Source organism: Falco naumanni, chromosome 3, assembly GCF_017639655.2.
Source record: "Falco naumanni isolate bFalNau1 chromosome 3, bFalNau1.pat, whole genome shotgun sequence".
NCBI classification, from domain to species: Eukaryota; Metazoa; Chordata; class Aves; order Falconiformes; family Falconidae; genus Falco; species Falco naumanni.
This window is the reverse complement of record NC_054056.1, coordinates 20,432,831-20,448,598: the sequence shown is the minus strand read 5'-3', so window position 1 is coordinate 20,448,598 and position 15,768 is coordinate 20,432,831. Positions and strand designations below refer to the sequence as shown.

Below are 15,768 nucleotides of genomic sequence, written 5' to 3'. Positions count from 1 at the left end.
ACTGCCATATACACATATATTTCTTTAAAAGAATAAATAATAAAAACTATATACAGAATTTTAAGTTATTATTACTCAGAACAGTGTTCTGAGTCTCCAGAGAGCTTAATTCATCAATTTTCTACAACAGCAGAAGAAATTCACTTGAGAGCTATAGCATTTTTTGTCATCTTACAATTAGCTGCAAAATGATCTTTTCTGAGCTGTGAGTCAATGAAAATCACAGTTCTTCCAGACATAGCAGGATATCTTTGTACCTTATATCTGAGTAGGCTTGTATCTTCTGAACTTTGATATCTGAATCCAAAACATTCAGCAATACAGCCAGCTGTCTCACCAGGGTGTCCTTCTGCTGCTCACTCAGCTGTCCCACTCCAACTTGCAGAATCAGCTCCACCAGACCACTCCTTTTGGGATCTGGCAGAAGACAAACATGCTATTCTTTCAGAGCCTGGCAAATATTTCAGTACCACCTGAAATACAGTGTGGCCAGCAGGACCAGAGCAGTGACCATCTCCCTGTACCTGGCACTGGTGAGGCTGCACCTTAAATCCTGGGCTCAGGTCTGGCCCCTCGCTGCCAGAGGGACATCGAGGTCCAGAGACAGGCAATGGGTTTCAGGCACCAGGCTGAGATGGGAAGCAGGGGGAGCTGGGGGGGGGCAGCCTGGAGAGGAGAGGGCTCAGGGGGGGCCTGACGGCTCCCTACAGCTGCCTGACAGGGGGCTGTGGGCAGGGGGTCGGTCTCTGCTCCCAGGGAAGGAGCGACAGGAGCAGAGGGAACGGCCTTGAGCTGCGCCAGGGCAGGGTTAGGGTGGGGGTGAGGGGACATTTCTTCCCTGGAAGGGTGGTCAGGCACCGGCACAGGCTGCCCGGGGAGGGGGGCACCGGCACTGGGGGCATTTCAGAGACACGTAGATGTGGCTCTTGGGGACAGGGTTTAGTGGTGGCCTTGGCAGTGCTGGGTTAAGGGTTGGGCTTGGTGACCTCAAAGGTCTTTTCCCACCGAAATGGTTCTGTGATTGTAAGACAACATGCAGTACTCAAAAGTATTTATTAATACTATGTTTTCCTGCATAAGACCCATATCCCTTATAAACCCAAACCTTTTGTGTTCTTACAAAAGTACTTAACCTACACTTTCACATTCCCTCTGTAACAAACCTGGTGGGTCCTAAGATAGCAACCCACCTCACCAGTTGGAAGAAAGCGCTTCAGTGTGTACTTCAGTTCAGCGTTACCACATTTCTGTGCAGAACAGCAAGTTCTGTTCCCCTAAATGCTGTCATCTTAAGGTCAGAGGTAAGTGCTAGGCAAGCCTAATTCTTAAGTCCCCTGCTAGTTATCTACTGCTGGCTACCACCTAGGAAAAGGGAGGCAAAGATCGACTCACATGGTGGCACGCAAGACTGTGTGAGCAACTCTAAATGAGGATGGTCAATCTGAGAAATATCAAATATGTTTACCTTCACAAATTGAGGGTTCTGTTAAGTAATACTTGAACTTCTAGAGTGCCTTGCAAAAAAACCAAGCTTCACAGATATCCAATGAGAATCCTGTGCCAATTATTGTGACTACATTCAATGATAAAGTGAGGAACAGAAATAAAATCATTGCCTGGGAACCAGACAAACAAGAAATCTCTGACAGATGGAAGGTTTCAGACTCATTTCCCAAAATGCCAACTTATGCTTCCATCACAAAGCCATTTATCGTGCACTTGAAAATAAGTCTATATATCTCAACAATATCAAACCATGAAAAGACAATTTAAAAATCCTTGAAGCCTTTGATGTTTGTTTTTGTCCTTCATGATGAAAGAAGGAAAACAAGTATAAAAACGTGCTTTCAACCATCAAACACAGAATTGCAGCATTTGAACCTAAACTTAAGGCTCAGCTCCCATCTCTTTCCATTGACCAAACTAATTAACTATAAAAAAGTAAACAAAAATCTACAGTGAATGAAAAGCAACAAAAAACCCTAATGAATACATTAACTAGGAAGTATTATTTTTATTTATTTATGCTTCCAGTAAGGCAATGGTGTAATTGACAGTTAAGAAGCCTTATGTCTTTTTCTAACTCCCTCAGCCCTACAATAAGAAGGTAGGAAGAGAGAGGTCTGTTTGCTTTTGTGTTTTAACTTGAGACAATCTTGTCAACATTGAAATAAGTGAAAAGGAGAACAAAAGATGGGGTATCCACAACGTATCGATGACCTTTTAATTGCCATACCAGGCCGCACTTCAACAGTTGCTGAATCAACATCTGAGTCTCCTTTGGCATCCGTCACTTTCAAGTGAAAAGTATAGGTTCCTTCCACCAGATTGGTTAGCTGCAGTACTGCTTCGTGGTCTGAGCCGTGGATCACATCCTGCAAAAAAAAAAAAAGGTAGTGGGATGACTATAACCTCAGAGAAAGTTGCAGGTATCACTATCAAGTTGGGTATCTGGTATGACAGCGTGAGTTCTTGCTTTGGCTTTTGCGACAAATGGGTGCTACCGACAGTTTATAGCAGAGCAATGCAAATTTTGAGGTGGCAGTTAATGAGGACGTCTGCACAGTATGGGTATTTCCATTTAAAAAAAAATCTCCACAGAACAGCTGACATTCTCAAGTACTCATCAGCCTGAAAATCTGAAACAGGTACATTATTATTCTTCATTTCCACTCCAGTATCCTTAGTTCTGCTTTCTTAGCTTCCAAGTTACTACCTTTCCTCAGACTTCATGTATTTCCAACTATCATCTCTGCCAGCTATAATTAAGCTGAATCTCTTCAATTCTTCTCATACACTCACATGAATTGCTTCTAGAAGATTAGTTATCATGCGCTTTCTCCTCTCCCAGTTCTGGCTGATTCGCTACTATCTTCCTGACTGCAAAGAGCTATCCATAACGCTTTGTGCAGGTAGACAGAAGAAGTTATCACAGTTTTAGTAGCTGACATAGAAACTTCAGCTTCCTGAAGTCCCTACTCAGAGAGCAGACTCCACTGCCCTAATGACCCAGGCTACTCACTGTGGTCAGCCAGGCAAGGTATCTTAGCGTCTAGTGCCAAACACCATTTTCATCGCAAACGGCAAGTTTCCCCTCATCTGGCACCAGACATGATTCCTTAGTCTTTATTAGCACTTTTTGCACTCTCAGACCCTTCCTCTTTTGGACTATTTGGATTTCAGATTATTTTTCTCTCAAACACATTAGCTTGGTACTGTCATCAAATACTCCTAAAGAGACACGACTTTATTCTTCTATCTCAAGCCTTACCCACCTAAGTCTACACTGCTACAGTCCTCTTACTTGGCTACCATATTCTGTAGCTGTACTGAACATACCACAAGCTCCTAGAACCAAAGCATTAGAGCGTGCAGGGGAGACAAACCAGACACAGACACCATGCCTCATACCATCTTTTAAGTTGTACGTGCTTGCCCTGCTGCAGTAACACTACACGAGTAACAAGAGCCAAATCTGACTTGCTACAACCTTCAAGAAACTTACCCCAGCTGCTGGGCTTCGACCATCCCGAATCCACAAATATGAGACAATCCCCTGGTCATCAGCAGACCTTGAGCCATCCAAGGTAACAGAGTTATTTGGGAGCACTAGAACATGCTTCCCACCAGCATGCGCCCGGGGTGGACTGTTGTTTTCTAGCCATAAAAACAGTGGAGGAGAAGGATTTGCTTTCAAAACATGCGAAATGTGACATGCCATTGCCAGTACACCCACACTGCAATTCTTTATCTGATGATTACAGGCAGTAACGACAGAATCTCATGACAAAGGTACAGGGAGAGGATGAGTGCGTACACAGAATTTGGCTCCAGGATTAATACAACCTTACAAAAGCAGAGCCGCAATATGAGGAGAACACCAATAGGAGGTACGATCCAAACAGATCTTTTTCAAAAAGCATTGTGGGGTACTCTATTTACAGTCCACAATAACTCAACCATCAGGTCTTCTTAGTCAATCAAAAAGATTTTCTTACTCGGAAACACAGCCCAGCAAGAGATCACCCTGCTGGGCTCTTCTCATCTTCAGAATCACTTATTACCTGATAGAAGCTTGTGTAAGGTCTTATATCTTCACAATGCCTGTATTTAAGGCAAAGTGTAATCGGGAAACTTCAGAGTAAACCCAGTTCCCGAATGCTTTTTGCTTACTTCTAGCAGTGAAATTAAGGCATGCATTGGGAGTACAGCCAAAGAACACCAAAGAAACACGAACGCATTCTCTTTCCAGAAATGAGACATCACTGATCTTCGTGTAGAACACAACTGATATGACAGAGCTCCAGGAAGCTGTGAGGCTGAGTGAAATACCTTGCTGGTCTGAGTATTAGGTTGGACATAAATAATTCGATTTTGGGCAGATCTCTAGGGCATTGGCTGTAACTCTATTCTTTAGAATAGCAGAGTTCTCTGTGATACAAGTGATTTTGTCTCTTCAAAATAAGCCAGTTGATTAAACTTGGCTATTGGAGCACTGAGTATTTTCCATACTGAACCTGTGACTGCGTTCAGTACATACTGTGGCTACACTTCACAGCATCAATGAGGCCATGAGGCACATTTGGGCAGAGCTGTTGCCATGTGTTTCTGACTAAACACCTAACTGAAATCCTGAAACAGTTCAGCCAGTAATGGACACGGGTAAAACTGAGTTCAGCTGCTTCTCCAAGATGCATATTGGGGCAATCCCAAGCACAAATATAGGCTGGCTGGAGAATGGTTTCAGAGCTGCTCTGAGGAGGATGTATGGGTGCTGGTGGATGAAAAGCTCAGCGTGGCCTGGCACTGCACGCTTACAGCCCAGAAAGCCAACCAAATCCTGGGCTGCATCAGAAGAAGCATGGCCAGCAGGGTGAGGGAGACGATTCTCCCTCTCTAATCTGCTCCCATGAGACCCCACCTGCAGTGCTGCATCCAGCTCTGGGGTCCCCAAGATGAGAAGGACACAGACCTGTTGGAACAGGTCCAGAGGAGGCCATGAAGATGCTCAGAGGGATGGAGCACCTCTCCTATGGAGACAGGCTGAGAGTGTTGGGGATGTTCAGCCTCGAGAAGAGAAGGCTCCAGGGAGACCTTACAGCACCTTCCAGTGCCTAAAGGGGCTGACAAAGCTGGAGAGGGACTTTTTACAAAGGCATGAAGTGATAAGACAAGGGGCGATGGCTCCAAACCGAAAGAGGGCAGATTTAGATTAGATATTAGGAAGAAATTCTTTACTACAGGGTGGTGAGGCACCAGCACAGGCTGCCCAGAGCAGCTGTGGGTGCCCCATCACTGGCAGCGTTCAAGGCCAGGCTGGATCGGGCTGGGAGCAGCCTGGTCTGGTGGAAGGTGTCCCTGCCCACGCCAGGGGGGTTGGGACTAGATGGTCTCAAAGGTCCCTGCCAACCCAAACCATTCTGTGATTCTGATTAACTCATTCTGCAGTGATACCAAGTGAAAGAGAAACAAGGCTGCACTGTTTTCAAGACAGTAGCATCTACAAGTCTAATGAAACTCTACTATCATTTCATAAACGGTATAGGTACCACACTTGCAGAGCCAGAGTGCATCGCTACCCTCAGAAAACAAGGTATGCAACAGAGCACCAAACTCCGGACCAAACAATATTTGAAATGTACTATGCCACCTTCTTTAAAATGAGGCATAGGTCCACAGAGACCTCTAAAATCACTCATAAGGGACATGAGGCAAAAGATGGTTGGATTATCACCACCTGCAAACTTGAGGATGCAATGTAAGTCAAAGCCATAAAATCTGTCAGAAGTACCTGACAGTACCTCTGTCAGAAGAGCAATGGAGCCATGGAAGGGGTTGGGGCACCAGGCTGAGGGGGGAGGCAGCCTGGAGAGGAGGGCGCTCGGGGGGGGGCCTGATGGCTCCCTACAGCTGCCTGACAGGGGGCTGTGGGCAGGGGGTCGGTCTCTGCTCCCAGGGAAGGAGCGACAGGAGCAGAGGGAACGGCCTCGAGCTGCGCCAGGGCAGGGTTAGGGTGGGGGTGAGGGGACATTTCTTCCCTGGAAGGGTGGTCAGGCACCGGCACAGGCTGCCCGGGGAGGGGGCACCCGCACTGGGGATGTTTGTAGATGCAACACTCAGGGACAAGGTTTAGTGGTGGGCTGGGCAGAGCTGGGTTAATGGTTGGACATCATCTTAACAGTGGGTCTTTGCCTACCTACACAATTCTATGATCTCAGGGAACAGGTATTATTATCATAAAGCCTCTTCTACAGCATGCATGTTAGGGGGAAAAGTTAATACAGAAATCCAGGACAGTGACTGTTTCTCTGTATCAAAACCCCCAAACAAATACAGGTCTTTTAATATTAAGATTTTAAATGCAAATTGGTATACTCTGAAACCTCATTTCTTGGATGTTACTTAAAAACCACAGTAAAATTGCATTTCTGCTCAAAGCCTAATGAGAATAAAATAAAAAAACATATCCTCTTAACAAAGTAGACACACAGTGGTCAAAAGCAGTATTGTGGAGCATTTTTGTTACAACTAATTCTGCACATACTTAAAAAGCTTGCAATAAGCTAAGTTGATTCTACCAATCACATATACTTTGTTACAAAATAGCCATTAACTCTTCTTGAATACCCTTGAAATATGACAAGAAATACATCATCCCTTTCCGTCTGGTTTCCTTCACAGCCTGTCAGTGACTGAACCAACCTGCAAGGTGCCTATGATATTCCAAGCAGCAGCAGCTAGGCTTACCTTCCTTCACAGTAATAGACAGCACAGATGCGCTGCTTAAGCCCTGTTGGTCTTTCACGGTCAACCTGAAGCGATAGGTACCAACCTGAAGACCAGTCACGGTTGCTATTGCTTTGTCACCATTTTCCATCTGTACAGAGCTTGGTCCACTGAAACAAAACATCTCAAAAATAATCCTGCACAGCGAACCAAATCGTTCTTTCAGCAGTATTGCTTGTATCGTTTGCTTTTATGCATATTGTAGTTCTACAACCACTATAAGAACTGATGGTTAAAGAACTAGATGAGACATGAGTTTAGTTCAAAGAATTCCTAAATCCATTTTTTCAAGACATTCAAAGCATTCAAACTTCACATACCCAGGTATCAGAAGAGTAGAAAAAAGTACCCTAAAAGTTCAGCCTCCTCACTACACTGTTTTATGGGAGGAGGCAAATGCTGTTGCTCTAAGAGCCACTCAAAACATGTACAGGGTGCCAGCAAACCTCCTCTTGTACCATAGACGTGACAGTTGTGTGAGCAAATACCTTGTTCTTTTAGTAAGGATCAATTGTTTTGCATATAACAAACTTTTGTAAAACACTTTCAATGATCATTCAAGAGCACTTTAGTTACTTACTATTGAAAGCTCAGGCTAAAAAGATTTCACTTTACCTTATTATTCAACAAACAAGTGAGTAAGAAAACCAAGTTCTAAGGACAAATGGGAAAACTTTGTGTATTACAAGAGGGTACCCAAGCCTGTTACTCGCTTTTTAACAGGAGACAGAAGAGAAAATGGCAGGAACTTAACTTTGTAACAGTAGGCCTCAAGATGACACACTGCAAAACAGAGGCAGAGATTGCCTCAGCTTTCCAAGTTGACTTTAAAATACCTGTCTCTCACCCTATATCCACCTGCATGGGAAGATCCTCAAAGCAGTTCTCCAACAGTGCATCACCTAACACAACTGCATAAGAGGTTCTGACACCCAATCACTTTCACATTGTTCTCTATTTTACAGAAGATTAGTAAAACATCTAGATACCTGACATTTTCCCAATGATAGAAGACGATGCCTTGGTCATCTTGGCTTTTGCTTCCATCCAGTGTAGCACTTTCTACTGGGAAGATCAATTCCTTGTCAGGGCCAGCCACTGCTACTGGAGGACTGTTATTTTCTGTAAAAGTAATATTTAGTGTATGACATTTGCTATGCAGTCACTGGCAAGGACTGCCAATCTCTTTGCCCTTGAGGAAGACACTGGCCCAGGTTTTCTGCTACTCAGGGCCAGCAGCATGCCACGAATTGGTGCCAATTCAGAGCCTTGGAGGATTTAGTACAGGAACGTATAACTTATTTTGTTTTCACCCTCTGCTTTTGTGGCATGGTAGAACTGGCAATGCTACCATTTTCCTGCGTATTTATTATACCCTTAGAGTTGACTTCAGCAATAGCACCTTTCTAGTTTCCCACTAAAAGGCACCACCACACACTGTACTTCCAATCTGTGTTCTTGATTTCTGTGGCAAACGCCCACTGTAAAATTTTCTGAGAAGGGGTCATCTACAAAAAGATGTGAAATAAGCAACAACAACAAAAATAAAGCACTACCCCATGGTGGAATGCAAGACCTTCAGGTGGGCAGAAAAGGCCACTTTGAATGTAATCGGCAAAGACAAAGAAAAGCACAAAAAAAAAATATCACATGAGGCCCAGACCATTTGGGCCTATTCTTCACTTTGCTCCCAGATCTAAACAGACATGTGAGAGATGTAGCTTTTGAAAATTCCTGGCTTGATACTTTTCCCTAGAAAGTACAACACAGTTCTAATTCAAATCACACAAGGATTCTTGAAGGAGGACTGCAAAACACTAAGAAAACTGAGCACAGCACCGATTGATACTCTGAACAGCTTTGCAAAAACAGACTTTGTAGGACATTAAACTCAAGAGCTACATTTTAGCTCTTAGCAGCACACTCAAACACATCTCTGTGTAGGTTTCCTTATGTAACAAGGCCAGTGTGAGCTCTTAGAACCACCACCTGGACTTTCTATGATTCTACATCTGTTTTAACTGTTTGCTTTGACAGAATATGGAGCCGGAAGAGTCCTCGGTGCAGGGATACCAGACATTCTGACTGCTGTTTCAGTGGTGCAATGCCAGGAGGTGAGGCATTTGAGGACAGTGTTAAGGCATCAGGCAGGCCCACCCCCAGGGACCCAGACATGCCTGACAGCTGACTTACCAGGCTGTACAATCAGTGTGACCTCAGCTGTGGACCGCTGCCTCACAGAGTCTGTGACAGTCAGCTGAAATGTATAATCTCCTTCCTGCATTGCAGATAATTGGAGGTACGGTGTCCGCACTCCCTACGTGGCATTTATGAAGATGGAGAGTGTGAGATAAAACAGAAATGCTCATTATTATGAAACACCTTACAGAGCAAATACTAATTAAACCCTTCACAACTAAGAAGTTTGAGCAAGCAGTTCAAGCACTTTGTAGACAAAGACTTAAAATTTGATAACAGATGTAACGTATTCACTATTACAATTGTCCCTACCAATCCAGAGAAATACCCGTAGACAATAAAAATACCTGTAGACAATAAACCTTAGTTTCTTATGTTGACCTAAGCACTGCAGTTTTTCTGAACAACAATAATTGTGAAACACATGGGATAAACTTTCTTAATTAGGAAGTTAAACACTGTCGAAAATTGCTAGTTTATTCCATTTCCTTAGAGGTATTTTAAAAACAAACATAATTACATTATTCAATATAATATTTACCAAAATTGTTAAATAAAAGACCAATCTTGATTTGATCCCAGGCTTATGGAATATTAAACAAGATGACTGTCCCAAGTACACTCTTCCAGCAGTATTGATTAATAGCTATACAAACTCGTAAAATGACCAGGCTCAGCTATAGGTCATTTTGTTAATAAAATAAACGTTTGTGGCATCTCTCATATGAGGAATAACGAATCACAATGCAATTAGGGGTTTGGGTTTTTTTTTATATAAAGATGATAATGAGAACTAAGGGCCTCGATAAACGATTAACTGACAAGCAGAGGTACTTATTACCCACAGTTAGTGTACAATGTGACATGTAACACACCTGAGACCGGCAACCTCAGGTTTAGGGACATGAAGATTACTAGGCTCTTGAAAAAACTGTAAAATGCTCTTGCATTTCCACATTAAATACCCAATAAATCCATTAGATATGTCAAACAGTCATTCCCTTCTTTCAAGAAGGCTTCTTTATGATTGAAAAGCTCTTAAAAACTACAAGTTCAGGCTGCATGGATGCTTTTGGAAAGCTTTTGTCTTGGTAAATGAATAGAAATAAACCATTACGCTATCAGCCCTTCCATAGATTTGTAAATGCCTCTACAGCATAGGCTTGTATCAATATCATTCCTTTCCTAAAATGATCTACAAAGTGATCTCTTTCCAGTCCTGAAGGTCTAAAGCATTGGCAATGTAGCAGAAATAATTTCTTATAAACAATGGCTTCTGAGTTTCAGGTGGCTTCATTACGCTAATTACCTCAACTACCTACAGAGCTACAAGAATCTCCAACTTACTGAGTGCAAGTCCACTGAAAATTTTTATTAGCTTTCCTCAGATTAAAAATAAAAAAATACAGCCATGCAAATAAATTCAGTTAGCCTTCACAGGAAACCCGTGTTTTACCAAGCATAAAAACCCCCATCACAGTGCATGGCTGCATAACATTGCCACAAGTCTTGTCATGTTTCACTCAGAATTAAGTTTCTGTGAGTCCTACTTTCTCCAGGAGCAAGTGTTACAAGAAAACCCTGACAATCACCACATTCTCCCCAAACCAGTTTTCAGCATGTTCAGTGTCTCAGAAGAGAAACCTGTGGAGCAGGGTCCAGTGACGGATATAGGGAACTCAAAGTCTTCCCAAACCACCAGGGAACAAACAACAGCAGGAATCAGAAATGGCCATAAGGAATGAAAAAAAGTGATGAGAAGTAATTAAAAGTTGTATCTAAAATAAGTGGTGAATACATCAGAGGGGAAAAAAAATACAAAAAAAAGAGTAACAGTACTCTAGATATTTCAGTGCTTCCGAGTAGTTACTTAGGTATATGGATGTTTGCTCATGTTGGAGATGAAAGAGCTTTTCAATCCTATGCGAGAAGAAAGACATACCTGCATTGCTACAACCTTGCCTTTGCTTTTGGGACTGAGTGACCACTCATAGCTGACAATTTCATGGTCATCACTGCTCTGGTTTCCATTCAGCGTAATGAAGTTCTGGGGCAAGGTGACTGCCTGATTAGGTCCAGCATTGGCAATAGGTGGGTAATCCACTGGTTTGTTAACAGTCAGAGATGCAATGGTGGAATTGGCTGCTCCATCTGAATCAATCACTGTGAGTCTGCAACAGTAAAAACAATATTGGAAATCTGTTAAGGTGGATCTCTGCCAAGTCCAAGTTCAAAGCACTTTTTCAAACACCACCTAACACCGAGCCACTGATTCTATGAACTTCAGCTTCAGAAACACGTATTGCTCAGCTGAGGTAGAAAAGAAATTCAGAAGACCGTTTTCAAACACAGCTTTCAACCTTTGAAAAAAAAAAAAACAAACCAAAACCCTAGCTATTCTGTATTCTGGATCCCAGATGAAACCCTTCCCCTGGCAACTTCGCCAATTTCCAACAGATTTAAATACAAATTCTTTAAAAAAATTACTTGGTGAGAAACAGGGATTTCATTCATCAGCCACAGCAGAACAGTCCCAGTTAACACCTATATCCAAAACTACTGTGGATGTTCAGAAGCTCTGCTTATAGCACAGCAGCGGTTCCTAACTTCTTACTTCTCTGTGGCACACTGCTACTGATTTTAATGAAGTTTGTGTCAGCTCAGATTTTTTAATATGTCAAGTCACAAAACTAAAGTTCAGGGTTTAAAAAGAACCACTACTACCTCTCAGAAACACGAGGACAGATCAGCTTCAAATGAGATTGCTGCAGACACCTGAAAGCGATGGAAGACTGTCCTCCGTAGTATGGGAACCAACTACATCTCTAATTCACCTCTGCTGTGAAAAGGGAACCACTCTTGAAGCTTTTCCCAAATGGCAACAAAACTAGTTAATTCTGTTGTTTATGTTTGAAAAAATGTTAGTGCTCGTTAATTCTTGCGGAACACATACTTTTGCTGTCAGTGCACATCCATGCATCAGAAGCACTAGATTTTGTTGACCAGCTCATTTCCTTTAAGTCTGAACATGCTGCTCTATTTGTTCAAGTACCTCAGCCTCCCCCAGAGGTACACAGATACAGCAAGTGATTTCTTATTTCCCTGAGGTTTGGAACACAATTAAGAGCACTGCTTATAAGCAAGCTCAGCCCCTCTTAATACAGAAAAAAATCCTATGGTCATTTCTGCCTCTGTATAATAAGGAACAACTTCAGTAAAGAACATATAATGAAAGGTGAAGCTATGCAATTTTTGGTGAAGCTTATGCAAAGCACCACATTTAACGTATGCATATACTGGCTTCAACATTCTGCTGATGCTACACTGATACATAATACAGTGACTGGCAGGCTGTCACACACTGGCAGCCAAATAACCCAGGCTGGGTCAGTGGGAAGTCTGCCTCTGCACAGACTAAGCTTTAAGTTAAAAAGTTCAGAAAATGAACTTTGATTTTAATTAAAGCACCCAGAACTGCAAACATTGCTTCCACTGTCTGGACAAAATCCAGCTTCAGCAATGCATAAATGGAGAAAAAGAGTAGCAAGGCAAAGGCTTTTATGAAGAACAGAATGACTTATTGAAATCAGCACACAACGATGCCTTGCAGGGATCAGTCTCCCAATATTGTTCTGTCTGCCACTACCCTTCAGGGGATGACTTTCACAGTCTGACTGCAGATTTTCATCTCAGGACACTTGCCAACTTGTAAGCTGGAAAAAAATAAAAATAAAAAAATAAAAGTGTTCTGTCACAGTTGTTATTGATGGGAGCGGGAGGTATTTCATTTCAGATGCCTTGTTTTGCATAATGTCGTGCTGTGAAGTATCACTTCACCAGTATCACAAAATCACTGCAAGCACTTTTTAATAAAACTTCTTCCTATGCCTTTCCACTATGCAAAATGAAGGGTAACAGCACGCAGAAGAAACATTTAGTTTTTTGTTTAAGGAAATATATGTAAGCACAATGAGAAACATTTAACTGACATCACAGAAATAGTTAAAACACCAAAAGGAAAGCATCTGTGCCGGTACCTGAAGGTGTAGTTTCCAGGAACAAGGTTAGACAAGTGCAAGACAGGTGTGTCAGCAGATGCCTTCTGCTCTCGTAAAGGACCTTTAATTTCTTCCCAGTGGTAACTCACTATCTTCGTATCATCTATACTTTCTATATTCAATAAAAGGAAAACCGTATCAGTTTCTTGTAGCAATTGCTGAAATGAATACTAAACCTTTCATGCACTGATCCCTAACACGTTTTCTACAATTATCTTTTCAAGCATATTCAAACAGGATTTATGTACCATAGCTGTTAAACCACAGATTACAAGTTCCATTTGGTATGGTTTGTCTAAACAAACAATTCTTCACACACACAAAAATCGGTCTCAGACTCCGCACATTCCAACTTGCCTGCTCTCAGTAATTATGAATGCAATTATGAGATCTCTTCACACCCTGTGTGACAGCTCTCCACCATGGCCCCAGCTGTACTGGCACCAAGGCCTTCTGGGCAGGACAAGAGGCTGTAGGAATAGCTGCTCTCTGGATACAGCAGCCTCCGACACACTGCACCTCAATCCCCAAGCAGGGATTTTACCACTTTTTTTGTTTGAAGTAATTTATAACTGAACTCAAATTCCCACAGTAAATAATGATTTAGAAGACTTCTGCATAGAGCAAGAAGTAATTTCACTTGTAATTGACAAATACTGTTGTAATGGTGTATTATAAATCCAGAATATAAGCACAGGATGGTCCAGTACATACGACTGCCATCAATGAAGGTAGAAGTTGTAGGCAAAGAAACTTCTTGTACTTCGGGTGAAGCAACGGCAACAGGTGGCTGGTTAACTCTGACTGCTATGAGACAGGGAGGAGAGGAAAGAAAAAAAGAAAAAAAAACCAAACAGTAGTGAAAGCCCTGGCAAAACTAATCTATTAACTCTACAGACCAACATTTCCCAGTGATTTAAATCTAGGATTGACAGCCTTGCAGAATCTGCTGTCTTTTTTGGACAAGGGAGAGAAAAGGTTACTGAAGAGTATGCTGACGCAGCAGAACTGCTGCAGCCACTTCTAACTGGTATAATTTAGATAAGATCTGTGCCCTGTAACTTGCAGCTAGAGCGGTTCTGCACTTAATTGCTGTTCCTAGCAATACTGGAGAAGGGAACCATAAAAGGTGACATGATGCTATCTCAGGCCTTGCCTGGGGAGGTTACCAGACCAGAGAGCACTTTAACACAGTGAGCAAGGTCCTTCACAATTTCCTTTAAACGCTTTATAGGCACCAAGATCTGAAACATATCTGCGTGACTGGACTACCAGATGCCCTTGACAGACAGTAAATAACAAACTGTTAGATAAGCATGTTGTACTTGTGTTGAAGAAACTAATTTCATTATTTCAGCCAACTGATTTACCTGGTTTGACTGTGACGTTTACAAAACCTTCACCAAAGGCATTTTCACCAGCAACTGTCACTTTGAAGGCATAAAGTCCCACTGATAACTGAGACAAACAGAACAAACTGGGTTACATGTCGAATTATACAAAAGCAGTATGCATAAATCTGCCAATCATATTTTAAACAGAAAAAAACAGATATCTGAAATCTAGAGCTCCTTTTACAAATACACACACAAAAGACCACAAGTCAATGCTCAGAAGTGGGAATACAAAGCAAACACTTAGGAATTTTTATTCTAAGAAAATTACTAGAGAACTCTAAAAAAAGCCACTTCTAGTCTGGCAAAAATTTGGTGACACATGCAAATGAAGAGAGTCTGGCAGTCATTCAAACTCCTTGAATCAAGGTGCCCTTCCCCAGAGGTTAGAATCCTGTGAAAGCACCACACAAACACCATGAGCCTGAGCTTACGCTCACTTACATGAGAGAGCTTCAAGGTCTGGCTGTGCCTGCGCTCCATTTCACCACCATAGTCAGCAGGGTGACTGATTAAGCTCCACTCATAGGTGTAGGCTGTTTCTAAGAGCAATAAAACAGCATAAGAGTAATCAGCTTTGCCTTCAAGGTAAGCCCATGCAACAAAGAAATCAAGTTCACCATCTGTCAGATAAAATGCTACAGTAGGAAATCATGACTGCTACTGATTAGCCTGCAAAATGCAGTACTAATACATGTTAAACTTCCACAGTATGCTGTAACTTGGTAAAGCAGCAAGGATGCAACAGACTTCACAAATAATTGACTTCTTCACAAAACCCAGCTTCATGCGAAGCAAATGCATGTAACATACCTACCTACAAGATACCTTAAAACTACAGCTTCCAAACTGCAGCAGCAAAGAATACGTAAGTATTGTATTCAGAACCTACTTTTCCCCACCTCTGCTTTACAGCAAGATGCTATAACCTGCACCACATCATCTTTTGGTAGAAACCACAGGCCTTTTCTTGAACCATCTGGTTAATGAGTTCAGGTTCTGAAAACAAAAAGCCACTTAAAAAAACCAGCAACCTCAAAAATCCAAAGGCGGCAATCTTCTCTGTAGTTGAAGCCACAAAAAAGGGAGTAGTAGGAGATGAGAAAGACTGTTTTATCTTGAGGTGCAGATGTTCACATAACATCAGACTTGTCTGCATTTACAGGTTGGTGGTGTGTGCATCTCCTTGCAACTCACCTGTAGGTGGTGGCGGTACAACAAAGGCATTCAGTTCAACCTCATTTTTGGGTAGCATCACTTGTATGTTATCTCCAGCAGACACAGTAAGTTCTTTTATTGTATCTAAGACAAAATGAGAATGCTATGTTTTA

At 42.2% G+C, this 15,768-nt stretch overlaps 1 protein-coding gene across 3 annotated transcripts in view; it reads right to left on the bottom strand.

Moving 5' to 3' along the window:
• KIAA0319 (KIAA0319 ortholog) overlaps nucleotides 1–15,768 on the bottom strand; it is a 59,338-nt gene that overhangs the window by 11,610 nt on the left and 31,960 nt on the right. For all 3 annotated transcript variants that reach the window (XM_040588452.1, XM_040588453.1, XM_040588454.1), the window contains 12 exons: nucleotides 15,635–15,739; nucleotides 14,882–14,979; nucleotides 14,414–14,501; nucleotides 13,758–13,850; nucleotides 13,023–13,155; nucleotides 10,928–11,156; nucleotides 8,980–9,103; nucleotides 7,776–7,908; nucleotides 6,748–6,896; nucleotides 3,506–3,657; nucleotides 2,237–2,375; nucleotides 258–417 (listed from right to left, as the gene is read on the bottom strand). In XM_040588452.1, coding sequence (XP_040444386.1) covers nucleotides 258–417; nucleotides 2,237–2,375; nucleotides 3,506–3,657; nucleotides 6,748–6,896; nucleotides 7,776–7,908; nucleotides 8,980–9,103; nucleotides 10,928–11,156; nucleotides 13,023–13,155; nucleotides 13,758–13,850; nucleotides 14,414–14,501; nucleotides 14,882–14,979; nucleotides 15,635–15,739 — 1,603 coding nt within the window. The remainder of the gene's footprint in view (nucleotides 1–257; nucleotides 418–2,236; nucleotides 2,376–3,505; nucleotides 3,658–6,747; nucleotides 6,897–7,775; nucleotides 7,909–8,979; nucleotides 9,104–10,927; nucleotides 11,157–13,022; nucleotides 13,156–13,757; nucleotides 13,851–14,413; nucleotides 14,502–14,881; nucleotides 14,980–15,634; nucleotides 15,740–15,768) is intronic.